The 27,995-nt window shown below is 41.6% G+C and overlaps 2 protein-coding genes across 7 annotated transcripts in view; one reads left to right on the top strand and one right to left on the bottom strand.

Moving 5' to 3' along the window:
- The window catches only part of LOC120538044, a 33,104-nt gene extending 10,503 nt beyond the window's left edge, over positions 1–22,601 (bottom strand). Inside the window, exons 1-9 of one of the 2 annotated variants that reach the window (XM_039767441.1) lie at positions 22,426–22,601; positions 19,806–19,917; positions 16,894–16,987; positions 15,121–15,175; positions 11,705–11,845; positions 9,063–9,223; positions 4,572–4,670; positions 4,044–4,189; positions 2,288–2,459 (exon numbers count right to left, since the gene is read on the bottom strand). In XM_039767441.1, the coding sequence (XP_039623375.1) occupies positions 2,288–2,459; positions 4,044–4,189; positions 4,572–4,670; positions 9,063–9,223; positions 11,705–11,845; positions 15,121–15,175; positions 16,894–16,987; positions 19,806–19,917; positions 22,426–22,540 (1,095 nt within the window). In that variant the 5' untranslated portion in view covers positions 22,541–22,601. The remainder of the gene's footprint in view (positions 1–2,287; positions 2,460–4,043; positions 4,190–4,571; positions 4,671–9,062; positions 9,224–11,704; positions 11,846–15,120; positions 15,176–16,893; positions 16,988–19,805; positions 19,918–22,425) is intronic. The other variant, XM_039767440.1, reaches the window with a different exon arrangement.
- A 301-nt stretch (positions 22,602–22,902) lies between these two features.
- Positions 22,903–27,995, top strand: part of si:dkey-117m1.4 — a 30,968-nt gene continuing 25,875 nt past the window's right edge. For 3 of the 5 annotated variants that reach the window (XM_039767433.1, XM_039767432.1, XM_039767437.1), the window contains exon 1: positions 24,622–24,719. In XM_039767433.1, the coding sequence (XP_039623367.1) occupies positions 24,631–24,719 (89 nt within the window). In that variant the 5' untranslated portion in view covers positions 24,622–24,630. Of the gene's footprint in view, positions 22,966–24,152; positions 24,261–24,621; positions 24,720–27,995 lie in introns of those variants that run through there. The other 2 variants (XM_039767436.1, XM_039767434.1) reach the window with 2 other exon arrangements.

The raw sequence follows: 27,995 nt of genomic DNA, 5'->3' as shown, positions 1-27,995 counted from the left end.
TCGCATCACTAGGTGGTTTTTGGATCTTCAACCTTATCGTTTCAGTGTCATTTATCGTAGAGGTTCCTTGCAAGCCAACGCAGATGCTCTCTCGTGTCCACGACCTCTCGGTGCAGGTCGCCCGACCCGATGGGTCTGGGCTGAGGGGGGGGTCATGTCACACATGTGCGATTAGGAGGCAGTCAAAGAGCCTAAAGGTGAGTGAAACATCGCGAGATAGAGGGTTATCACGTGGTACTTACCCAAATCTCTTTTGGTCAACAGAACACCTGAAGAAAAATAGTTCCTCCACTTCCAGGTTCCAAAATGGCCGTGACGACGTCACTTCCGGCCAACCATGATGATGTCACTTCCGGCTCCATCAATCCACCTCACTTCCGTCCAATCATGATGACGTTGTTCCCGGTTCCTGTTTCCAACGTCACTTCCTGCCAACCATTTCCTGTACCATAATCCTGTTCTGTATAAAGCCGCCATTTTGTCAAAGAAAGTTGTTCACTGTTTTACTTTTGGAAACTCTGAATCATTTACATTCTTTATTGTCTGGATGACAATATATGGGGACGGTCCCCAAAACTTTGTTTTTGTTTGTGCTGTCTTCTTTGGGGAAGAATAAACACCACACTACGTTCATCACTAAATGCATCAAGATATAGCAGGGTCTGAATGAAGAAGGTGAATGTTTAGGAACAGGCTGCCCTTTATGGTTCTCTATGCTTGAACCACCGGGACGTAGCATTGTGCTTTGGAGTTGACAATTAAATTTTCAGTGACATTCCTGATTGCTTTCCATGAGGTTTCATCTGCTCCCATCCATCCATCCATCCATCCCCCTATCCTAACTACGGGGTCACGAGGGTCTGCTGGAGCCAATCCCAGCCAATATAAGGCGCAAGGCAGGAAACAAACCCCGGGCGGGGCACCAGCCCACCGCAGGGCGCACATACACACACACACACCAAGCATACACTAAGCACACATCGCCAATGTACCTAATTGTGGGAGGAAACCAGAGTACCCAGAGGAAACCCATGCAGACACGGGGAGAACATGCAAACTCCACACAGGGTGGACCTGGGAAATGAACCCAGGTCTCCAAACTGCAAGGCAGCAGCGCTACCCACTGCACCACTGTGCCACCCTCATCTGCTCCCACCAGTAGATTTCTGATTTGTGGACCGACAAAAATGCTTTCCTTAAGTTTGGTTTCAGTAGCTCGTGGAAACATCTTCCATAGTGAATGACCCCAAGTAGCATCACTGATGATGTGCCCTATCTTAGCATCAGTAGATGAATAATTAATAATTCTTTTCATTTATATAATGCTTTTCTCCTGTGGTGGGCTGGCGCCCTGCCTGGGGTTTGTTTCCTGCCTTGCGCCCTGTGTTGGCTGGGATTGGCTTCAGCAGACCCCCGTGACCCTGATCCCTAATGGATGGATGGATGGATGGATAGTGCTTTTCTCACTACTCAGAGAGCCTCAGTGAGTGGGGAGACACTTAAGACACCACTAATGTGAAGCATCTACCTGGATGATGCGATAGCAGTCATTTTGGCAACCTGTATGCTCACCACACATTAGCAATTAGGTGGTGAAGTGATGAAAGAAAGGTAGCCAATAAGAGGGAGGGAGGACTAGAGGGCCAAAATGACTAGGGTGTGGTGGGCAATTTAGCCTGGACATCAGGATACTTCTTGCTCTTTATGACCATAAAAAGTCAGGACCTCAGTTTTTTTACATCACATCCAAAGGATGGCATCATTTTCACAGCACAGTGTCCCCATCACTGCACTGGGGTGTTGGGATCCACATTCAGACCACTGCGTAAGTGCCCTCTGTTGGCCTTGCCAACACCTCTTCCAGTAGTAACCCAAGCTTTTCCTAGATGGTCTCCTATCCAAGTACTGGCTGGTCCCTAACACACAGCTTCAGGTGGGTGACATCTTCAGAAGTGTAGGTGGCTATGGCTGCTGACAATCACCACAACATCCTGGTTTTACAAATTCTAAGTCGAGGTTTAATTCTGGATGTATTGCAGTGCTCAAGCATTGGAGCATTTAGGTGGATCTTGTTGTTCTAGAATGCCAGAACCAACAACATGATTTTTGGGATTAAATTGAAAACAGCCGGAGTCATCCCTTGTTGTAGTCCTAACGGTTGCAACAGCAAAAGATGTGCTAGCAAAGCCAAAAATTAATTTGCAGTGGGAGGTTAAAATGCTTCAAATGTTTCACCAGATTGAGTAGTTAGCAATTAACAAATAATTACTAGGCTAGAAGGACTTACCACATAAATAAAGATAGCGTGGGCAACTTCCTCACCCACCAGTGCAGCCAGACCATCATAAAGGAAATATGCGATCAGGAAACTGCTAAGGAAGCAGAAAGGCAATATGTAGCCAAGAAAGCCAAAGAGCCAGTGCTTTATCCGTACGTTTCTGTTGATAATCACCTGTTGACTAAGAAGGAAAAGCAAATCAGAAACAAAGATAAAGGAGAAGAATTCTGGAGGGGACCCCAAAAATTCCTAGAATTGTTCAATAAAACCTTGATGATAAAACTTACAACAATTCCCTTTCAGTCAAATTAAGAATCATCTCCTTGGGATGATTACGCATTCCTGACAACATCTCCTGTAGTTATCTTTTGTTACCGTGCCTGGAGCCACCTGGGGTCTTCTATGGTAGAAAATCCCCTTCCTTTCAGTCTCAACTTTAATTTCAGACACAAATAGTAGCCAAAAAGGAGTGAACTCTCACAATTCCAGTGGGGTGGGAAGCGAACAACCACATGATTTTTGGTGAAAAACTCTTTAAATGACAACACGGTGCATGCAGGCTCATCGTGGTGCAGAATCTACCTTTGGGTTCACCCTTTTGTTGATTCTTTCCCATAGACGTCTCAGCAGATTAATGTAACATCGCTGATTAACAGTCTGTCCATTGTCACACACGTACGAAATGAAGGCAGCTAAAGGACTTGAAAGAGGGTAATTCCATGCTGGACCAGGGGATGGCAGAGTACATTAACCCTTTTTCTCATGTCCTGCTCCCGGGTCACCATGGATCCAATCATCCTGCCGACTACGCCACTGTGAAATGAAGCAAAAAGGTCTGGGGCAGCCATCCCGTATACTTGAAAATGGGTTGCTGGAAAGGCCTAAAATAATAACGATTGATCTTTACAGAATTGAGTCCTAAACAGAACTGACCTGCAAACACAAAATGGCGCCTTTTAAAGCCAGTAAGAGGAAGTGATGTCAATGGGACGGAACCGGAAGTGGCATCACTGGAGCCAGAAGTCATCTCACTAGAACCGGTAGTGATGTCAGCGGGACCGGAGCAGGGAGTGATGTGATTGGGCACATGCAGAATATCTTGTAGTTGGTCTACTAGAGAAAGTAAGAAAGAGTTAACGCACTCTGCCAACCCCTGGTCCAGTATGGAGTTACCCTCTTTCAAGCCCTTTAGCTGCCTCCCATGCGTACGTGTGTGCCACCATGTGGAAAAGTCTATTCATGAACAAGTCTGTTGGGGGTTGAACAATACGATCATCATTGTCTCTTGAAAATCTGCCAAGGTGTCTAAGGGGAAAAACAGTTGTCCAAGTCACGATGTTTGCCGCTCAGTCGTCAAAATCCAGTTTTTGGTGTGTCAATTCTCCAGATGTCTTTTTCTGGATTCCTCGGCAGTTTAATGCAATGTTCTTGATCTGCAATCTGTCCATTCAGAACAAACATTTTATGAAAGTGGGCCAAGTCACCTGCATGGATCTAGAGTAAAAGCCAGAAATACACACTTAATCATCTCACCACGATGTTATTCGGAGGACTGATTAACCAGACTGTAGACATACGTTACCCTAGCAGCGTATTTGATAACGACACCCTCCTCCTGTGCTGTTGACTGATTCTGGGAATTTTTGGGTCCCCCCAGTACATCCAAACAGAAAACAATGCTTACCAAACAGCTTAGTCATCTAAGTTGGAGGAACCTTTGGACTTAACTCATTTACCAGAACAGAAATAAGGAGCACCACGTTACCTGTCCTCTGCCAACTTGACGTCTATGCGTTCTGCAATCACCTCTGCATCCCGTTCCAGGTGGTTTAGTGTGTTCTGAACCGTCTGGTTAATAGTTTTTTCAATCGTTTGGCAAACCTCATCAATCTGGTTCAGGCAGCGGCTTGGCTGGAAGAAAAATAGCAGATACATACCAAGAAATACAAACATTAAACTGATAGAAAAGGTGAGATTACCTGTTCCGGCTAATCTGGAAAAACAATGTTGACCAAATACATTCTCAAAAAGTGCCAACTTATTTGTAAGGCCAAGCTAATGAAGAAAAATAGTCCACCATTTTGATATTCCAGATCAAAAATCCAGATCGCTTACCGTGATGGACTGGTTGCTGATCCAAAATTGATTCCTGCCTCCTGAAAACTGTATATTCAAACTTGATGCAATTTTAATTTTTAAACTCCCTGATCTGCATGTTTTTATTTTTCTGAATCTTTAAAAATGGAAATATCAATTTCTAAAATGATGTGTGCTCCCCAATGTGCTAGCTCACCTTGGCCGGGTCAGGGATGTAGATTGTTGGCATATCGAAACCGCATTTGTTGAGACCCGGCCTTTTGCACAACTCTTGCACAATCTGCATCATCACTCTCTGTGAAAAATAAAGAAAAACATAAAAGCAGATATTAGTGTGTGCCCTGCAATACAATTACAGTGGTGTGAAAAACTATTTGCCCCCTTCCTGATTTCCTATTCTTTTGCATGTTTATCACACGAAATGTTTCTGATCATCAAACACATTTAACCATTAGTCAAATATAACACAAGTAAACGCAAAATGCAGTTTTTAAATGATGGTTTTTATTATTTAGGGAGAAAAAAATCCAAACCTACATGGCCCTGTGTGAAAAAGTAATTGCCCCCTAGTTCAAAAATAACCTAACTGTGGTGTATCACACCTGAGTTCAATTTCCGTAGCCACCCCCAGGCCTGATTACTGTTTCAATCAAGAAATCACTTAAATAGGAGCTGCCTGACACAGAGAAGTAGACCAAAAGCACCTCAAAAGCTAGACATCATGCCAAGATCCAAAGAAATTCAGGAACAAATGAGAACAGAAGTCATTGAGATCTATCAGTCTGGTAAAGGTTATAAAGCCATTTCTAAAGCTTTGGGACTCCAGCGAACCACAGTGAGAGCCATTATCCACAAATGGCAAAAACATGGAACAGTGGTGAACCTTCCCAGGAGTGGCCGGCCGACCAAAATTACCCCAAGAGTGCAGCGACGACTCATCCGAGAGGTCACAAAGACCCCAGGACAACGTCTAAAGAACTGCAGGCCTCACTTGCCTCCATTAAGGTCAGTGTTCACGACTCCACCATAAGAAAGAGACTGGGCAAAACGGCCTGCATGGCAGATTTCCAAGACGCAAACCATTATTAAGCAAAAAGAACATTAGGGCTTGTCTCAATTTGGCTAAGAAACATCTCAATGATTGCCAAGACTTTTGGGATAATACCTTGTGGACTGATGAGACAAAAGTTGAACTTTTTGGAAGGCAAATGTCCCATTACATCTGGCGTAAAAGGAACACAGCATTTCAGAAAAGAACATCATACCAACAGTAAAACATGGTGGTGGTAGTGTGATGGTCTGGGGTTGTTTTGCTGCTTCAGGACCTGGAAGGCTTGCTGTGATAGATGGAACCATGAATTCTACTGTCTACCAAAAATCCTGAAGGAGAATGTCCGCCATCTGTTCGTCAACTCAAGCTGAAGCGATCTTGGGTGCTGCAACAGGACAATGACCCAAAACACACCAGCAAATCCACCTCTGAATGGCTAAAGAAAACAAAATGAAGACTTTGGAGTGGCCTAGTCAAAGTCCTGACCTGAATCCAATTGAGATGCTATGGCATGACCTTAAAAAGGCGGTTCATGCTAGAAAACCCTCAAATAAAGCTGAATTACAACAATTCTGCAAAGATGAGTGGGCCAAAATTCCCCCAGAGCGCTGTAAAAGACTCATTGCAAGTTATCGCAAATGCTTGATTGCAGTTATTGCTGCTAAGGGTGGTCCAACCAGTTATTAGGTTCAGGGGGCAATTACTTTTTCACACAGGGCCATATAGGTTTGGATTTTTTTTCTCCCTAAATAATAAAAACCATCATTTAAAAACTGCATTTTGTGTTTACTTGTGTTATATTTGACTAATGGTTAAATGTGTTTGATGATCAGAAACATTTTGTGTGACAAACATGCAAAAGAATAAGAAATCAGGAAGGGGGCAAATAGTTTTTCACACCACTGTAATTGGCCAACAGCTACTCTTTATCTTCTGCAGTTTTTATAACATTCCATTCCTTACATTAAGAATTTTTTTTTCCCCACAGCTAAGTTAGTTTTTCCATGAATCTCACGTTCTTGATGTGTGTTGTTATACTTTTATTTCATGGCTACGTTACATAATAATAATAATTAACCCTTTCGGCCCTGACATCCTATTACTAGTACATATACATGCAGCTGTTTTTTTGTAAAGCACAGGTATGTTTTGTAACCATTGGAACCGGCCGTGCTACTGTTAGCGCAGACTGGAAAGACTGGCATACAGTCCGCAAAACACAGAAGTGAAATGATTAGTATTGGAAGTATTTGGCAGATATTGTATAATAATAGTGATTTGTTTGTTTTTATCATGTTTGAGCTTCTTAGACACCCCAAAGGTAGAATATATCACAAAATAATTTTTCCCATAAAAACCAGAAAATCCAGGGTTGAAAGGGTTAATAGCTTCATTTATTGGTTTGCTATCTATAATTGTTACACACAATGTAAGTGTCACAGTCCGGGTCAGCTCCATGATTCCTATTGCGTCCGGGAGGCTCTTGAACCTGAACCGCTGACAGTCATGAACTGGGATGAGCCAGGCAAATGAGGACACACACATACAGCCAAAGGGTAGGTACAAAAGTGTTAGTGCTGTTATTACAATCCATTAAGAATCAAAAAATGTTCTATTTAAAGTGCAGTACATCCAAATTCTTCTATAAATAATACATATAAATAATAATCCATTAAACCTGTGAAATCTGTATATCCAGCAGAGGTTAAAATGTCATTAATAAATAAATCCAATAAAAAAAAGGTTTAAATTTAGAGACAGTTCTATCTTCAAAATATGAGCCCCAATGCTCCCCTCCAAAACCTGTCATCTCTTCCACTCATCCTGGCCAGACCTAGCAGTAAGTGGAGATCAATCCTGAGCCAGGCACACACACACTCACACACTTCTCGCCGCCATTCCCTCAGTGTCCACGAGTGACTAACACCGTATATCGAGTTGCTCCTACTCCCTGGCATTGTTCAATTGGAGCACCAATCTTCAGCCACAGGCTACTCTCTTTTAGGCTTGCCCACAACCTCCTATCTATGTTCTTCTTAAGCACAAGTTCTTCCACTCCTGCCTCTCGCTACTCTCTACCGCACTACTTGCTCACGTGTTTGCCTGTGGTTCTCTGTGTTAAGAAAAACTTTCTATTGTTTGTGTGACGTTTGCCCTTAACAAGTTTCTGTCTGTTTCCACTTATAATTTATTTTAAAGTAAAAGCTGGGATCCACCTTACTAATTCCCTTCATAATTTTAAAAACTTCAGTTATGTCACCTGTTAATCTCTTTCTGCTTAAATTACAAGGGTTCATCCCCCATCTTTCCTCATCGCTCATACTTCTCATTCCTGCAATCAGCCTGGTTGCCCTTCTTTGGACTTTCTCAAGCGCTGCTATATCTTTTTTTGGTAATATGAATATGAGAATATACTAAAATAAAAAACTGAAATGTAAGGAGTTAAAGGAGTTGCATTGCGTCTTTATGGACCTGTAGAAAGCATATGACAGGGTGCCTTGACAGGAGCTGTGGTATTGTATGAGGAAGTCGGGACTGGCAGAGAAGTGTTTTAGAGTTGTACAGGATATGTACGAGGGAAGTGTGACTGTGGTGAGGTCTGCAGTAGGAGTGGCGGATGAATTCAACATGAAGGTGGGATTACATCAGGGATTTGCACTGAACCCTTTCTTATTTGCAATGGTGATGGACACATTGACAGATGAGATTAGACAGGAGTCCTCATGGACTACGATGTTTCCTGATGACATTGTGATCTGTAGCGAGAGTAGAAAGCAGGTTAAGTAGACTCTGGAGAGGTGGAGATATGCTCTAGAGAGGAGAGGAATAATGGCCAGTAGGAAGAAAACAGAATACATGTATGTGAATGAGAGGGATGACAGAAGAATGTTGAGGATGCAGGGAGTAGAGCTGGTGAAGGTGGAGGAGTTTAAATACTTGGGATCAACAATACAGAGTAATGGGGATTGTGGAAGAGAAGTGAAGAAGAGTGCAGGCAGGGTGGAGTGGGTGGAGAAGAGTGTCAGGAGTGATTTGTGACAGACGGGTATCAGCAAGAGTGAAAGGGAAGGTCTACAGGACGGTAGTTAGACCAGCTATTTTACATGGACTGCAGACATTGGCACTGACCAGAAAACAGAAGACAGAGCTGGAGGTGGCAGAGTTAAAGATGCTAAGATTTGCATTGGGTGTGATGAGGATGGAAAGGATTAGAAATGAGGACATTAGAGGGTCAGCTCAGGTGGGACGGTATGAAGACAAAGTCAGAAAAGTGAGAATGTGTAGGTTTGGACAGAGGAGAGATGCTGGGCATATTGGGAGAAGGGCGCTAAGGATAGAGCTGCCAGGGAAGAGGAACAGAGGAAGGCATAAGAGAAGGTTTATGGATGTGGTGAGAGAGAACATACAAGTGATGGTTGTGACAGAGCAAGATGATGAGAACAGGAAGATATGGAACACGATGATTCGCTGTGGCGAACCCTAACAGGAGCAGCCGAAAGAAGAAGAAGAAAGTGAAATGCAACGTAAGAATATCACAACTTAAACCATGCAATCACAATCAACACACTAATGGAGCACCCACCCCTTAGTAGGATGAGGTTATCTGCCAATCGCTGCTCCCTCGGCTTTGGTTACCTGCCGGTCATTTTCTTGTGGCACTTCATCTGCTTTGCTCAGGTAGAACCTCAGTTTTTCGTTATTTTTCTCATTTAACTTCTCCACAATATTCAGTGTGCGCTTGCAGAGTGCCTGCCCCATTGGATCAAAGAAGACAAAAATGAGGTCCACATGGTCCCCTGTACAGAGAAAAAAAGTAAAACAAGAAAGAAGTCCACTGTCTTATAAACTAACATACCATAACCCTAACCCTGTGGCCCCTTACAGTGATGGACAGGTGCCATGGCCCTCAAAACACAAGGCACAATGGGAACACAGCAAATAATAAACAAAAGTAACATTAGCACAAATCAAAGACTCAAAAATGAACAATAAAAGATGTAAAACACAAAGAGGGGATGAACCCTGCCTGAAATATTGCACCTCGTTTTGTTAATTCGGCGTGACTGCAAGTGGTGCCACGATAACAAATGCAAAAGTTTTGCTACAAATTTGTCGGCTCCACAATATAGCTTTATCTCTTGGTGGATGACTTGAAACTTTTACAGAGTAGCTTGTTTATTTACATATTTATTCATTGAGAGGTTATGGCTAAGGCTCTGCACTGGTATCTCAAAAGTTGCCAATTCAAAATCCTGTTACTGCCAGAATGGTTCCCACTCTTTTGCGCCCTTGACCTGAAAATTTCTCCAGGGGGTGCCATGTAATGGCTGATCCTGCGTTCTGATCCCCAAAAGGTCATGCAAAAATGTAATTTCCCCTTGGGGATTAACAAAGTAAATCAAATTATGTATCAAGTAGGCTTAGAGCTAGGACTTGCTTCAATTTTCGAGTTCCTTCTGTTCTGGACTTCTCTTTCAATTTGCTCTCGTGTTTTGCCTGCTGATTATTTACAATTTTTTAATGACTTTTGCTTGTCCCTTATCACGAGTCTGTCTGATGTGACATCTCCTGGTGTCCTTTGCTCCTCAGAAGAATTTTCTGGAGACTCTGTCTCTGCACTTTAAAGTACGTAATGATGTAGTAAGAATACAATTACCCGTCACTAATAATTAAAACGTAATCAACAGATACCATGCTGATAGCATTACATTTTTCTACTTATCTAAAGTGGTAGGGAAGTACCAGTGTATTGTGTGCATGCGTTTCAGAGGGACATTGGGTAATGTGTAGTAGTTGGGGGACTAGCTGATTGGGGTGAGCCTCTTCTGGGTTGGCCAGCGAAGGTCCTGGCTTGTTTGGGGGGCTTATTTTGGAGGCCTCACATCCTCTCTCAATTTCTGGGGCTCCGATTTGCAATACCTTCTGGTACTATAATTAACAAATTGTAACCAGTAGGCCCAGACACAATCACACCCAAATTATTCACATGTTCAGATATCTCAGATATCATTTTATCTCTGACCCGGGAGTATTTCTGGGCCTAGGACATGATCTGTCAGAAGCACTACTGGGTCAGACAGGCATCCTACAAAGTAGGAACCATATCTCCCTGCAGCGCTCCCTAGTAGCACCCACAAAATCCAACAGGGCTGTATTCTGGAACTCCAACACCCATGATGCCCTGTGGGTATCTGAAGGGGACCCGACTCCCTGGGGCTCTGCCCTCTAGTACTGGGGTGTCCAACTTCAATCCTGGAGGGCCGCAGTGGCTTCTGGTTTTCCTTCCTGCCACTTTCCTCATCAGGAACCAATTTCTGCTGTTAATTGACTTCTATTCCCTTCATTTTAATTGCTGTGTTTTTATGGACTCTGACCTCTGAATTATTATTTTTTTTCCTTAAATGGCAGCCAAACAGCCATGAGATGTGAAGTGAGCCAATAGATGACCAATTAACTTCAACTTATTTCTCTCCAACCAGTTTCTTAATTAGAAGATGATTCTTGTTACTTAAACCCGTTATTTAATCCCATGGCTTGTTGCTGCTCTCATTCTGCCACAGCAGACATTCCCAAATTTTCAAAGAGAACATTCAAAATGTTTTATGGACCTGAGCAGACCTTCACCTTTCTTTATCTTCAGATATTGTATGACGGACGCAGGTTAGCTGGTCATGCGTTGGCTCACTTGGTGTCTCATTATTGTTTGACTGCTAGTTAAGGAAAAAAGAAACAATTAAGGAGTCGGCAAATAGCAAGTCAATTACAAATAAGACAAAAGAAATGAATTAGCAGCAGAAATTGGTCACTAATTAAGAAGATGGTTAGAATGAAAGTCTGCAGCCACTGTGGCCATCCAGGACTGGAGTTGAATACCCCTGCTCTAGCATAACAGGGAAATACGGTACACAGACGCTGTCATCTCCCCTGGTCCTTTCAACATCCCGGCCACCCTGCCAGATAAGGATTCTTGTTCCTGTCTGGTTACAAAGCCCGTCCTTTCAGTTTCTTTTCATGTGGCGTCCCGTCCAGGGTAAGAAATCACAAAGTAAATGTCACTTTGGAGATTAGGGCCTACAATGATCAATGACAATCTGTCAAATCTGATTACAAAATGCTCAAATATCCGTAGACAAAGTGAAGGAATGACAAGGAACATTCCATTTATGTACTGGTTCTGGAAATTAATGACATGTTGAATAAAATGAAGATTGACCAGACATCAAGCATGCCTTTAAAAAAATATTTCAGAGGAACCCTAGAGTTTCAGCAGTTTTTACCAAGCCATATCAGAGCTTCTTCAACATCAAACTCGTACTTCATGTCGCCATCTACCAGACCCGGGGTGTCGATGAAAGTGACAAGGCTGAACTTCTTCTGTCTGGAGGATGAAATCTCTGTAGACAGATAATCTGCCACTCCTAAAAGCAAACAAAAATTAATGTATGTACGAGTAGATGAAAGAAACTAAAATGTTCAGAAGAATAGAATATTAATGAGGTAGAAATGCATTTACTTAAGAGATGTAGGAAACCCAGCATTATGGTGCAGTGGTTAGCTTGTCTACTGCTGTGTCCCCGGTGCCTTATGGAGTCTACAACTTCTCTCAGTTTCAGTTAACGGATTCACCCATTTGTTTCCCAAAGATCTTGATAACAGAAGATTCTAAATTAAAATACTATAAGGGTGTGCATGTGCGGGTTCCTGAAGTCCCTGCTTTGTACCAGGACAGGCTCAAGCCCTGAACTGAGCAAAATAATTAAGTATGGAAAGACTGAATCAAAAGTTTAATGTTAACACAGGAAGTTTCATTCTCATTAAGAAATCTGTTCTAACGGAAAAACTGTCCCCCTAGAATTCACAGGACTGTTAGCCTGCAATCTTCTATTTTACCACTAGATGTCAGTAAGCACCGCATTATCGCAGTTGATTTCAACGGACTGATAAATTCCTAACGGGGGTAAATCCATAGCTGAGATAATTGTTACAATCGTCAAACAAATCCAATGAGGATATTGTAATGAACACGAGCACGGGAGAGAAGAAGCCAGAAAGAAAAATGAGAAACTCAGTCCCATAAATAAATAATAAGTGCTTAATCCAGTGAGAGTTGGACTCCGCCAGGGCTGCCCTTTGTCACCGATTCTGTTCATAACTTTTATGGACAGAATTTCTAGGCGCAGCCAGGGTGTTGAAGGGTCCGGTTTGGTGGACTCAGGATTGGGTCACTGCTTTTTGCAGATGATGTTGTCCTGTTTGCTTCATCAGGCCGTGATCTTCAGCTCTCTGGATCGGTTTGCAGCTGAGTGTGAAGCGGCTGGGATGAGAATCAGCACCTCCAAATCCGAGAGCATGGTCCTCAGCCGGAAAAGGGTGGAGTGCCCTCTCAGGGTTGGGGGAGAGATCCTGCCCCAAGTGGAGGAGTTCAAGTATCTCAGGGTCTTGTTCACGAGTGAGGGAAGAATGGAGCGTGAGATCGACAGGCGGATCGGTGCGGCATCCGCAGTGATGCGGGCTCTGCATCGGTCTGTCGTGGTGAAAAAGGAGCTGAGCTGTAAGGCAAAGCTCTCAATTTACCAGTCGATCTACGCTCCTACCCTCACCTATGGTCATGAGCTATGGGTAGTGACCGAAAGAACGAGATCGCGAATACAAGCGGCTGAAATGAGTTTCCTCCGCAGGGTGTCTGGGCTTTCCCTTAAAGATAAGGTGAGAAGGTCAGTCATCCGGGAGGGGCTCAGAGTAGAGCCGCTGCTCCTCCGCATCGAGAGGAGTCAGATGAGGTGGATCGGGCATCTGATCAGGATGCCTCCTGGACGCCTCCCTGGTGAGGTGTTCCGGGCACGTCCAACCGGGAGGAGGCCCCGGGGAAGACCCAGGACACGCTGGAGGGACTATGTCTCCCGGCTGGCCTGGGAACGCCTTGGGATTCTCCCGGAAGAGCTGGAAGAAGTGGTTTATGAAGCATAGGGAAAGTATTATAATCGCCCAAAAAATTTAATGTCGACATTTTAGACCTTCCTGAGCTTCTCGTATATGAAGTATAGGAAAAGTATCGGGATCCCCCAAAAATTTAAATTTCGAGATTTTGATGAATGTTGACATTTTAGACCATCCTGAGTCTGAAAATACAATTTTTGGAATTATGTCTGTGTGTGTGTGTGTGTGTGTCTGAAAGCGTACATTGAGTACGCTTTCACTTGGGTCAACCAAATTTTGCATACAATTATTAGGTACAACACATTTGGGCTAATTCCGTTAACCGGAAGTGGTACTTTACCTTTTATTTATGCGGTTGCAGAGTCCGAATTATTTATCTTTACTTTTATAATAATTGTTCAATATATTATTAATTTGATTTGATTTGTTGTTAATGGTTCTTTGATGTTCAAAATATAATCATCGTCTGGCAGTTTACTCCTCAAGTATCCATCCCCATATTTGAGTATACGAGAAAGTCTAAGGCGATCCTGGTGGGCTGCAGTGGCTGCAGGTGTTCATTCTAACCCTTTTCCTAATTAGTGACCAGTTTTCACTGCTAATTAACTCCTTTTTCTGTCATTTTAATAGCCCTGTTTTTAAGGATTAGTCCTCTAAGTTGATTCGTGTCTTTATTAAATGGCAGTCAAACAAAAATTAGATGTGAAATGAACTGACAGATGATCAGCTAAACTGGAACATTAAACTCCAGCCACTTTCATTCCAACCAGTTTCTTAATAAGAAGTCAATTCTTGCTGTTAATTAAAGCCGTTATTGAATATCATGACTTGTTGCTGCTCTCATTCTACCACAGCCAGACTGTTGATTTTCTGTTTTTTCTAAGACCACCGTCAAGATGTTTTGGTGACCTAAGTTGACAAACCTGATCAAGACCTTCACCTTTCTTTATTTTCAGGTGGTCTTTTGGTGGCTTGTTTTGTGTCTCATTATTGCTTGGCTGTTCATTAAGGAAAAAGAAACAACTAATGGGGCCAAGTCACGTCAGTTAAAACTAAAGCAAAACAAGTTAATCAGCTCGCTAATTAAGAAGACGGTTAGAATGAAAACATGCAGCCACTGTGGCCCACCAGGACTGGAGTTGGATACCCCTGGTCTAAAGGGAGACCACTCCCGATTGCATGCCTAAGCAAATGTCCCGATCATTAGGAAATGCCTCTAAAACATGAAATACACACCAAGCCCCCGCAGCAAGTCTCGGCTCGGCCCACTTTGTTCCTGTCACGTCACACACCCGACGTGTGATGGATTCAGAAAAATATCCCGACCCTTTCACTTTCTGCACACTTCATTGTGTTGCCCTTACATTTGCCATTTTTTATCCATCAATCTACACTCAATAACCCATAATGACAAAGTGACAACACATTTTCGGAAAGGTTTGCCAATTTATTAAAAATCAAAAACTGAAAATTGCTGACTGTTTCAAACATTATTTTATGTGAAGGATGCGTACTAAATCTGCACCAGTACAAGCAATGAACACTCGACGTATTTTTCCTATGTGTTTATGTTGACGTTTCGGTATTTATATGTTTCTGTTACACGTAATATCGTTTTTTCCTATTGAAAAAAATTTCAACGTTTTGTGCTCGTTTTCTTGTGGTAAACATAACACTAAGGAGGTTAAAAGATTATCAAAATCAATAAAATTTTTTAATATTTGTTTACTTACATAAATTAGCCCTCATGCCATACCTGTGAAGTCCTGGAGTTTCTGGAAGTGGGGGTACAGGTGCAGAGTAGCATTACCCTAAAAGACAAGAATTAGCCATTGATATGCTGTCAAGGTCACTAAAGTTTTGTTGGACTTTCAATCAAACCACATTTTAAAAACTGGACAGTCTAGATAAGAGGTCTGTAAGGACCTGAAATTATAGCCCGAACCCGAGACCCTGTGACCCGTTCTGATCCTCCCTGACTGGAGTTAGCAAGTCTGAAGCCCAAACTTGAACTCGACATCATTGTTGTTCTAATCGACTCCAATTTACTTTGCATACCGCGAGGAGTGCAATAAATAAAAGTACAGTGGAACCTCTGCTCACGACCATAATTCGTTCCAAAACTCTGGTTGTAAACCGATTTGGTCGTGAACCAAAGTAATTTCCCCCATAGGATTGTATGTAAATACAATTAATCTGTTCCAGACCATACAAACTGTATGTAAATATATATATTTTAAGATTTTTAAGCACAAATATAGTTAATTACACCATAGAATGCACAACATAATAGTAAACTAAATGTAAAAACACTGAATAAGACTGAGAAAACTTTGAACAGAGAAAACTAACACTGCAAGAGTCTGCGCTATAGCGCTACGAACCGCTCACTAAAAATACTTTTTTTAATGAGTTTTAAGCACAGGGAAAAAAATTAACATTTGAAAAATCCATAATTTAATAAACCACCAAGAAAAGTAACATTGCCACAATGCACGCTACGAACCAATCAATCGCTGTAAACAGAAGTGAAGTGGAGGTTAAAATCCAATAGAAAAAAAGTCTTCATTAAATACAACGAGGTTAAAACAATACTCGGATCTGTCTCTTTAAAAACAAGCCCGGTGTATTCTTTAACTGCCTTCTCGGCCTTATGCGTCCAACCGTCTCTCTCTCTCGCTCATTCGTGCGTGTGTCTGTATGTGTCTCTCTCACGTTTGTGTGTGTGTGTCTCTCGCTCGATGCACAGGGAGAGACTGAACACGTGAGGAAATCATCGGCGCGCACAAACCGAAAGGGAAACTGGCTTGTTCGTATACCGTATACTTTCAGAAGCTCTCGGAGGAAACCCACACAGACACGGGGAGAACATGCAAACTCCACGCAGGGAGGACCTGGGAAACGAACAGGGGTCTCCTTACTGCGAGGCAGCAGAACTACCACTGCTCCACCGTGCCACCCCTATATATAAAAATACTTTTTAAAAACCACACTTATATTAAGTTAAAAAGTGTACTAAAAAGTAAAAGGTGGGCGCTTTTGCTAAGATTTAAATGTTGATTAATGAAAAACGCCCACCTTTTATTTTATGAGTGATGTATGACAGACTTATTTTTTACTTTTTAGTACACTTTTTAACAATATAAACATGGTTTTTAAAAAGTATTTTATATATATATTATTTTCAACTTTTTAGACTTGGGTTTGTTCTAGTATAATTTTGTATTCAATATTTCCTTCCTTCCTTTAATATTTCTATCCATTACTAACGTCATCTATTGGTGAAATCTTGAACTATTCTTCATATGAAAATTTCATTTCTTAATTAACATGGATTAATTGATCAATTAGTGACACTGATTAGTGATTCGTGTATTGTCATTGTAAGTGAGTAAGTGTGCAAAATTTCAAGTCATTTGGACAATAGGAAGTGGGTTAAATATTGATTACAAGATTTGTACCAGACAACAAATAGGTGAAGTTAATATAAAGTGTGATAATAAAAAGGAAAGCTGATGAGGAGCCTTACCGTCAGTGACTCCCTCTTCCTCCCACTAGTGATGAAGGTGAAGCCCTGGGTTTCAATGGCCACTCCTGTCCTCTGAATGTGTTCCTCCACATACCTGTTGAGAAGTCACCCAGGCCTTTTTTTTTCTATTCATATTTGTCATAATTTGTGAAAACGCAGCTTTGCCGACTGTTGTAGCACACAGAACAACTGTAGGCATACAACAAAGCTTTACGTTTTATTTAAAACACAAACACATACATTGTTAGAAAGGAAACAAGTACTGTATGTTGTAATAAGCAAAGACTGAAAAATAATCAGTAAAATGTACATGTGACATATTATTGAATTGATTTTTATATATACATTTTGATTAAGATGGTGGTACAGTATTATCTTTAAATGCCAATTTCCCTGAAGTAGGTCACTGATGTAGTTTAGCAGCTCCACAGTGGCAAAGCTCCAAGAAAAGAATAGATCTACCTAGTGTGACAGACAGGGGGCACCACTGAGTTCCACACCCTGGACACAACCAACAGAACCACAGTCACGGGTTCACAATGGAGGTTTTTAATATAAAAATTCTTCACAAAGGTTTCTCTAAAGATGCACAAGCACGGGTATAAACAATATTTTTCTTTCTTACTTCATTCTCTCTCCATCCACATCCCTCAAACAAGTGTTATTATTCTTCCTTTCGACTTTCACTCTACTGCAGGAAGCTGGAAAGCTTCCTTTTATGTCAGACTTGGGAGTACTTCCAGTGCCAGGGCATAGTCTGATGAAATCATCCCAAGAAACAAGGATCACAAATCCCTGCAGCACCCCCTGGAGGCACCCATGGGACCCAGCAGGGCTGACTTACAGCACTACAACTCCCATCATGCTCTACAGATATCCACATGGTTACTAAGGTCCTGGGATACTGCCATCTATTTCAAAATAGGAGCCTTCCCCCCCACTGCTCCTTTGTTTTGTCTTGCCATCTGGGTAAGAGTCCCATACCCATCCCAGACTGGATGCCAGTCCATTGCTGTCCTTCCATTCTGGTTTCCTTGCTCAGCAAGAGTTCCCCTTTTCTCCAGATAATCTTGCCTGGCACTAGAAATGATGAAAGCTCTGGGCATTGTTGGGCTGTCATGGCTGATATGCCTTTTCAATGTGAGTGTTCGTCAACAGCTGTGCCCCTAGAGTGGCAGACCGAGGGGGTGTCAAGGGTGCACTCCAACTTTTGGGGGATCACACTCCTCAGGTCTCCCTTGGAAAGCTTATGTCAGGGTACTGGAAAGGAGCCTCCGCCTAGTCATGGAACCCTTAGATCCATGAGGTGCAATATGGATTCCATTCAGGCTGTGGAACAGTGGACCAGCTCTTTAGCCTCATGAGGATGCTGGAGGGGTCAAGGGTGTACGCCCAATTGGGGGGTAAACGTTAACATTATACAAAGTTACTGTCTGTTATAAATGCATTTAATTTAATATTGTTTTTTTTCAGTATGCTGCTGCTGTAGTATGTGAATTTCCCCTTGGGGATTAATAAAGTATCTATCTATCTATCTATCTATCTGGTCTACAGATGTTTTGCGGACTTAGAGAAAGGCGTATGACCGTGTTCTTTGAGAGGTTGTGCTGGGAGAGTGCTGAGCTCCAAGGCTCCCTAATAAAGGCTATTCATCCTCTGCATAATCGCAGTGAGGCCTGTGTCTGCAATATTCAGAAAAATATCAGCACCATTCTCAGAGAGTGTAGGACTTCACCAGGGTTGTGTTTTTTCTCCTATCCTGTTTGTGATTTTCATGGACAGAATATCAAGGCACATCCAGGGAGGGGAGGGTGTCCAGAACTATGTGGTCCTGTTGGCTGTATCGACCTGTGAAGTCCAGCATGCATTGGGATAGTTTTGCGACCGAGTGTGAAGCAGCAGGGATAAAAATCAGCACCTTTAAATCCGAGGCTATGGTCCTCAGTAGGAAAATGGTGGATTGTCTTCTCCAAGTGGGAGGTGACAGTGCCTCGAATGGAAGAGGTTAAGTACCTTGTGGTCTTGTGAGGGGAAAAGGGATGGTGAGATTGACAGATGAATAGTTATGCAGTCGCTATACCAATCCATAGTGGTGAAGAAGCAGCTGAGCCAAGAGGCAAAGCTCTTGATTTACCAGTCGATCTACATCCCCTCCCTCAGGTATGGTCATGACCTCTATGTAAAGAACGAGATCATGGGTACAAGCGAAGTGTCTGGAGGTGGCACTTGGGACCACTGCTCTACTGCCAAGCTGCTCTTCTGGAAAAGTCATCTCAAATAAAGGAGCATTGAAATCATCAGATGAAAAGATTCCATTATCAGATTGGATGGCCTGCACAGATTCCACCATAGAAAACCGAGTAGCAGGTAGGGTGCCAGTTAGCCGAGGTCTCCAGGACTGTGACCCTGTTTTTAACTTTCTCCTTTACAGTTTTAATCTCTGTTTCCATGTTTAATCAGTTTATAACTTTTTCTTTGAGTAACACATCTGCATTTAAATGTGTACCACTTCTGTATTTAGTAATTAGTATAATCCACTTGGCAGATGGATTAACAAGACTACAGACATGCAATGCCAAGTGGTATAGTCAATAACTGCACCCTACTCTTATGGTTTTGACTGATTCCAGGAATATCTGGGGCAGCATTGCTTACGGTATCTGTTATACACAACTGTTTCTTTTCCCACATGTATATTTTCCAAGACTTCTCAGGGAGTTCAGAATTGTCCACTTGTTTTACGTCGTTTTTTTTTTTTGCTGCCTCCTCTGTATCTGCAATTTTAATTCATGAGCCTGAGACTTAGTTTATATGTTATTTACCTACAGTATGTCTATATGTAAGCATGTACAGTTTATGTAACTATTATTTCAATTTATATTTTGCAACCACAGTTCCACCCGAATTCTTACCAGTTAATGAAAGAACTTTTTCCGGCCGAGTGATTGCCCATCAGCATGACTGTGATCTTCTTCCGAGGAGGCAGTAGGGGGAGCCCTAGATCACCAGCCAACTGGACAAGACCTGTGAGGAAAGAGGGAAGAAATAAATGAAATCTGATTTGATGAAACCCCTCCTTGAATATCTTTAAATGAGAGTCTTTGTACTTATTACAAGATGATGATCTATCTTTCTAATTTGTACAGCGCCTTTCATATCAAATTCAATTTATTATTATGAAGGACATTTCCATTTGTATGCCTAGCATAGTGGTTCTCAAACTGTGGGGTGGGCCCGCCTAGGTGGGCGCGAAGTAACAAAAAGGGGCACGCGAAGATGTAAAAAAAGAAAACAAGAATCGAAAATATGAAAAATACATGTATTGAAACCAAAACAAATTAACTTAAACTACATTCTAAAACTAGAAAAATAAATATAGAGTTAGATAAATGTCGATAAAAGTTAAGTAGGTATAATAAAATATGCATCTATGATATATCATTAATTAAAAAAGAACAAATTGGTATTAGTGAGCTCCTTTCAAAAAAACATTAGGGGGCGCAATTAAAAATGTTATGAAAACTCGGGTCGCAAATACTTAAAGGTTGAGAAACGCAAGCCACAAAAATGTTGGATAGCATGAAGAAAGTGCAACATGAATACAAAATTATATATACTGTATCTATTGTCACACACGTGCGACTAGGAGTGAGCTGAGTGGACCAAGTGGAGGTAATTACCCGCCAGGCCAGGGGGTGGCGGGGTGCACTAAACCTACCTCTGTTATCTCTACAGGCCAAAAATGGGAAAACCTGCCTGACTCAACGACACTTCTGGTTCCAGGCCTCAGACTGAAGTCACTTTCAGTTCCGGACCCCAGACTGACGCCACTTCTGGTTCTGGTCAGATGACATCACTTCCGCCTTTCAGCTTATAAAACCGCCATCTTTCCTCCACCAGTCAGTTTAGTTTATTTACATATGGGGGCGCTTCCTTTGCTTCCCACAGCATAGTACAGCATCGAATGGCACACAATACTCAGTCCCTTCTTTCTTTCTTTCTTTCTTTCTTTCTTTCTTTCTTTCTTTCTTTCTTTCTTTCTTTCTTTCTTTTTCTTCTCTTCTTTTCTCTTCCTGTCCTCCTCTACTCCTCCTGGCAAGCTTTGTCCACCACCTCCCGACTCTGGCTCCACAAGTAGTGGCTGCTGGCTCCTTTTATTAGGTACCCCGAAGTGCTCCAGGTGCTCGTTGACCTTCTGCCAGCAGCACTTCCAGGTGTGATGGAAGAGCTGCATCCAAGGGCTCAGTAGCAGTTGCAGCACCCCTTGGCGGCACCCATGGAACCCAACAGGGCTGCATCAAACTCCAAGATCTCAAGATGGAGCCCTGCTGGAGTCCGAGGCACCGCTGAAACCCAGGGGGGCTGCCGCCTAGCGCTCCGGTGGAGTTAATGCTCTGGATACGCTTGGGTCCTTCCAGCATGGAGGCGTCACAGCTAGGCAAGGGCCCCAGTGGTGCCCCACAAGTCGCTATATGATCTGTGAAAAACACTTAACTCTGACAGTGCTGCACTGTGAAAGTATTAGCGCTATCTCTATTTCACAGACAGGATCACGTCAGACATTTCAGAGACCTGCTTTCTGGTGATTCCAAGGTTTATTGCAAAAAAAAAGAAAAATCTTTTCCAGCAATATTATATTTAGGAATGAACTTTAGAAATGGGCAGCACGGTGGCGCAGTGGTAGCGCTGCTGTCTTGCAGTAAGGAGACCTGGGTCCTCCCTGCGTGGAGTTGGCATGTTCTCCCGGTGTCTGCGTGGGTTTCCTCCCACAGTCCAAAGACATGCAGGTTAAGTGCATTGGCGATCCCAAATTGTCCCTGGTGTTTCTGAGTGTGTGCCCTGCGGTGGGCTGACGCCCTGCTGGGATTTGTTCCTGCATTTCACCCTGTGTTGGCTGGGATTGGCTAAAGCAGACCCCTGTGACCCTGTGTTAGGATATAACGGGTTAGAAATGACTGACTTTAGAAACTTGTAAAAATGAAATGGTATCTTGAATACTAATAATAATAATAATGCACAGTGGTGCAGTAATCAGGGCTGCCTCAGCCTCACATGTCCAATGTTCTGGTCCGAGTGTCACAGCCTCATCATTTTCTCTGTGGACTTTGCATATTCTCTCCACAGGTTTTTCTCTGGGTCATTCAATTTTTTTCCTTCATTGCTTCAAGTCATCCTAGTAAAACTGATTGTCGATTCAATCCCAGAGCGTGAGTTTTTGAGTTTACATGTGTCTGCTTTATCCAGTGATACATCCTACCTTATTACAGAGTGCTGCAAGAATAGGCTCAGAGCCACTCGAACCCAAAATAGGATTAAACAAAGTATTTTCTATTAAATTGTTATTATTATTATACAGTTTTATATAGTGTATTTTTGCATTGCATTGTAAGCACTGTTTTCTTTAACATGTGTTCAAGGAAACCTTTAACATTCATTTCCATGTAGTGACCTTACGAGGGACAGACATATTTAAAAATAGCCACGATTTCCCTGCATAAGCCAAACAGATTACACTTGTAAAACACGTCTTACCTTTTTCCTTATCAGTGTAGATGCCATGGCATTCTGATAATATTCTTTCATTGACATTATCATCAAGATTACTAGCTGAATTTGTAGGAGCCTTCAACTTTAAACGTCCCGACATTTTCACGGAAAGAAATACCGTACAGTGCAGCCTTCCAGTACCAGCAAGGGGGGGAATCAAGTTACGTTGACTCTGGCAAACTAACTGCTAGGATACGTAAATAGCTCTGATGACTATTAGTACGTAATATGATAATAAATGTCAGTTCTGAAAACCAGAGCTATATTCATCATAATATCAAAGTGCACAAATCCACCAAATGCCAGTTGCTCTTATTTTGTTATAATAGTATCGGGTGGCGCAGTGGTAACTCGGTTACCTTGCAATAAGGAGACTGGAGTCTGCATGGAATATGCATGTTCTCCCTCCCACAGACCAAAGACATGCCAGTTAGGCGAATTGGCATAGCTAAAGCAAGGTGGAAACGATTCAGAACTGGGCAACCTCGATGGCTTTTGAAGTTGAAAGGACCATCACATCTCACGGTGAGTTCAGGTAGTGTGGCATTTTAGGTAAGTAGGAGAACTGGCTTAAACTTATTTTAGATGCTTTAGATTTAGAATCGGTGTGTCTGTGTATCTTGTGTCTGTCTATTTTCAATATCTGTGTCATTACAATTATCTATCTATTTATCGATCTATCTATCAATCATATAGTGCCTTGTACATCTATCTATCTATCTATCTATCTATCTATCTATCTATCTATCTATCTATCTATCTATCTATCGATCTGTCAATCTATCTATCATATAGTGCCTTGCACATCTATCTATCTATCTATCTATCTATCTATCTATCTATCTATCTATCATATAGTGCCTTGTACATCTATCTATCTATTATAGAGTGACTTTCACATCTATCTATCTATCTATCTATCTATCTATCTATCTGTTTTAAAGTGACTTTCACATCTATCTATCTATCTATCATATAGTGCCTTTCACATCTATCTATCTATCATTGCGTTTTTTCTAAAATACCTTTTTAAAACTATCAATTACAAAATATATATAAAAATAAATAATCTATTTTATATTGCCCCGACTAGAGCTGTCTCTCACCTTATCAGAGGAACAACTAATTTGAGGATGGCAAGAGTGAGGATAAAAGCAAGGGGGAAATAATTCAAAACTACCCAGCTTCAATTGCTTTTGAAGTTGAAAGGAATATCACATTTTATGGCGAGTTACGGCAAGTTCAGGAATTATGGCATTTTGGGTATGTTATTTCAGATGCTATATTGGTAGATGGGTTACATGTAATACAATCAGATGGAATGAAAAAAGCAGGAGTGGGTCTGAAGACTTAGGTGGATAGATAGATAGATAGATAGATAGATAGATAGATAGATAGATAGATAGATAGATAGATAGATAGATAATGAAAGACACTATATAACAGACAGACAGACAGCTAGATAGATAATGAAAAGCACTATATGATAGATAGATAGATAGATAGATAGATAGATAGATAGGAAGGGGGCTATATAATTAAATTAATGAATATCTATAAATGATTAAAAGTTAAATATATATATTTATATTGTAAAGTTTTAAATTCTACCAAGAACAAATAAGTCTGCCGATCTGTCCATCAATCGAGCTCTGTAAACACCACGTGACTACGTTCATTCATCTCCCATCTTTATTGTTAAATGTTCTAAAAAAATGAGCGGAAACCAGGCCTGGGCTCATCCTTTGACGCGTTATTGAATGCGTCGTTGCCATCTTGGATTAATATGAAGGAATTAAGAACGCTCGTCCAAGGCAATGGTAATCAATGAATTCTGCGTTCAGTTTACTCTCTGTTAATGTAAAACTCCATGTATGGACAATGTTTATTCACGCTGAATTCACTGCGGCGGCGCAAGTGGGAGAAGCCATTATTTAATAGCGAACACGCTGAGGGGGGGATTAGAATATTACCAGTTAATTAAAACTAAGATTTCTGTTTCAGATCCTCAACATACAATAATAAATATTAATTTACGTATTGTTTAAGTAAAATATTACACAAGAACTAATTTATTTTAAAAACATTCGTAATTTGTTGCCGTGATATAACTCTCCCTCCCACCATTGTTGTGGTTAATTGATCCACGGGCACGTTGCCGAAGGCGGACGGACACTGCCAGGACCAAAAATGGCGGCAGCTGTCAGTTCGCTCTATGATTACAGAGAGCCTGCTTGTCTCGACAGTGATGGCGAGGGGTACAAACCTCCATCCAGAGGGTAAGGTGATAAACTAAACCACATGGCATCTGAGGGAAAAAAAAAAACTTAGCATTTTATAACACTGGGTGCACGGAAGGGCTATTGCTTGAACTGGTTACTTAAATCGAAAATGAAATACATCGAAGAAAAATGTTAGTAAAGGATGTGACCCTTCCACCCATTACCTACAGAAAGTTTTCCGTGCCAACCCTCAGTTGTGTCTGACGTGCTGAGTGTATGTAGCACCCTAGGGTTTCTGGGGGTTTTAATGGGACAAGATCGAGGAGCGTTTTTGCAGGTCTCGTGTAGACGGACGCAGTGAAATATTGCACTTAGAAATAATAATAAAAAAAATACATATATAAGTAATTGATGAGTCCAGATAACGCCCGCTTAGCAAGTTCTTAAAGTTGCTCAGGCCACTAGAATATTGACTGGTCCTAAAACATGGATGCAAAAAGTGATAAATGGTGTATAGTGTTTGGCTGACAGGAGATGACGAGGTTGTAAAACAAATATTTGTTTACACACTAAATAATAAATATGGATGAAAATTACGATAAAACCGTTTTTTGGTCATTTTAAGTCTGTAGTATACATTTGATAAATGAGGTACATAATTGTAGACTGATCGCCTGTGTGCGACGCATACGCTGTGATGAAGGACCATAATTGGAAACAAAAGTTGCAAATTCCCCAGCTAGGTGTATAGGGGGGTGTGGGAAAAAATAGGTTTGAAGTTATGAGTACACAGAGTTTATTCTTGCTTTATTGTTTATTAATTGTTGTGTTTATTTGTATTGTCTTCTTCTTCTTAAAGCTATTGCGTTATTAAAGCTATTGTAATTATAACATATCTTTTTCATTCTGAACAACTATCCATCCATCCATTATCCAACCCGCTATATCCTAATTATAAGCCTACTTTTACCCACCTCTGTATATTATTTTAAGTGAGCAATATTACTTGTTTTTTGATAATAAAAAAATATAAAATTTGAAACACTGTAGCTAGAAACCCCTGATCCATTAATTAGTTGATATATTTAAAGTTTAGCCCTTAATCTTTATTTATTGGTACGGTATATCATTTAACTGATGTGCTTCATTACCTCCTTAAGGGTCATACTGGTAGGTTTTTTTTTTTACAAGATATTGTATGTATTTTGCATGCGTGTTTAGATAATCTACTTAAGATTAGTAAGAAATTGCCAACTTTTATACTTTCTGCTTTTATTTATTTATTTTTATAGCTTTGACAGATTTTTGCTGTTCAGTGATCTGACAGAGGTTTTGGTTTCTTTGTGGATGGCCTCCTCCTCCTCCTCCTCCTCCCAAAAATGACAACATATTTATATGGGTTTCTTACCTGCGTGTACTTTATAGTGATGGCAGAGAAAAAATGTGAATGCCATGTTTTCATGTATGTTTATGCCACAATGCAAGAGTGAGTCAAATGGAAAACTTAAAATTGCGATAGAATTCTAAACATCATACCATTGTCGTGTAAGTTGGCAACATCGTTAACAGTGAAATAAGAAAGTGTCTGGCAGTTGAAAGCCCAGTAGAGATGAGCAATATGACATCATAGTAATCGCATAAAGATGGCAGACCCACTGGAAACATGCACTAAAGCAGAACAGCATTCTGTCGTCCATTTTATAAACGGTGAAGTGGTGAAACTTATCGAAATTCTTCAGTGGGGTGATGCATGTCTGTCACTCTCGCAAGTGAGTGAGTACAGTAGGAAGTTCCAATTCTGTGACAGATACGCTGAGTCAATTGCAGAAGTTGAATGTAATGTAACAGGACAACTGTCAAATGAGAGTGAATAAAAGAGCCACCCTTCTGGACAGCAGTCCTGGTTCATCTTACCATATAATCCATGATGTGCTCCACTTCCACAAAGTGGCTGCCATGAAAGCAGAGTTGAAATAATAACACGTTGACGCCTGGACCCCTCTCGATGGGCTGGAAGACTTTCAAGTCAGATGAAGAGGAGCAGCAGATGGTGCATGACCCAAAAATGTTTTATTTTCCCCCCTTTTCTCTAGAGATATCTATGCACTTTTATCACGGGAGGGTTTGTATCAAAGGCCGTGGAGATTTCATAGGTAAAGTGATGCAGTTGTCTATCATTGTTTTTCATAATTTATTGTAGAAAACATATTTAAGGTTTTCATTTGACTCGCCCTCGTATTAGCCAGTGACGACTAATGCTGTTCCATTGAAAATGATGTGAGATTCCATTGTACACAGATTTACAGCTTGTTAATTTTTGTTGTAGTTATTTTTGTTTATTATTGAATAGAGATTGTTTTTACTGATTCATACCTGCAGCAGTACAACAAAGAAATAAGCAGGGCTGTGGAGTCGGTAGATAAATGCTCCGACTCCGACTCCTCAGTTTCTAAATCTTCCGACTCCCCGACTCCGACTCCTCTGTATGTATATACTATGCTAATGTATTTTCTACATCCATTGAAGGAAAGGAAGGCAACATACATGTCATTTCACCACAGAACTACTGGCTAGGAAGCCAACACTCTACTATAATGCCAGATTAAAGACAAACACAATTGATTGGTGGCCGCAGATTGCGGGTGTCCACATGGACGGGCAGATCCAGCTTGCCGAAAATCTCACCACCGCCCCATCCAAAGTAATGTGATGCCTCTGTCTGCTGCAGTGGCTGTCTCCTCTGTCAGCCAGACGGAAGTTTAGTGCATTGTGTCACTCACCGGCCAGCTGATCAGCAGAACGAGCCTCTGCTGGAGACCGGTAGGGAGATCTGTGTTCTCGGCTCCTTCGCCCCCTTCACTAGCGCGCGGGGGAGCCGATGGAGCTGAGAACACACCAGATGAGTTTTCAGACGTTTGACGCGTGATGACTCGTTGAACGGCCAAAAAATCGGCAGTGCATCTGTAAATGTATGGGGGGCTTTAGGCTAGGTTCACAGTTCCCTGTAACAGTGGAACACGACACAATGGAAAGCGGTGCCGCACCTTACCTGTGCATTACATCCCATATAGTGACGCATACAGTCAATGAAAAGCATGCTTCATGGTTACTTGACATGTTCGTTTTGTGGTCACATTATGCACTGCATGCATTGGGCTTTATTCTTACAGCAGAGAAGTAGTTCATTATGACTGTTTGTGAATTGGGACATTTCAACTTACTTTTTTAATTCCCATTTAAATTTAGTAGGAGTCGGAGTCGGTTAACTTTTTGCCGACTCCGACTCCAGGTACCCATAATTGTCTCCGACTCCGACTCCTCGACTCCGACTCC

Source organism: Polypterus senegalus, chromosome 10 (assembly GCF_016835505.1).
Source record: "Polypterus senegalus isolate Bchr_013 chromosome 10, ASM1683550v1, whole genome shotgun sequence".
Classification (NCBI taxonomy): Eukaryota; Metazoa; Chordata; class Cladistia; order Polypteriformes; family Polypteridae; genus Polypterus; species Polypterus senegalus.
The sequence above is the reverse complement of the archived record's forward strand: the minus strand, read 5'-3'. Positions and strand labels throughout refer to the sequence as shown.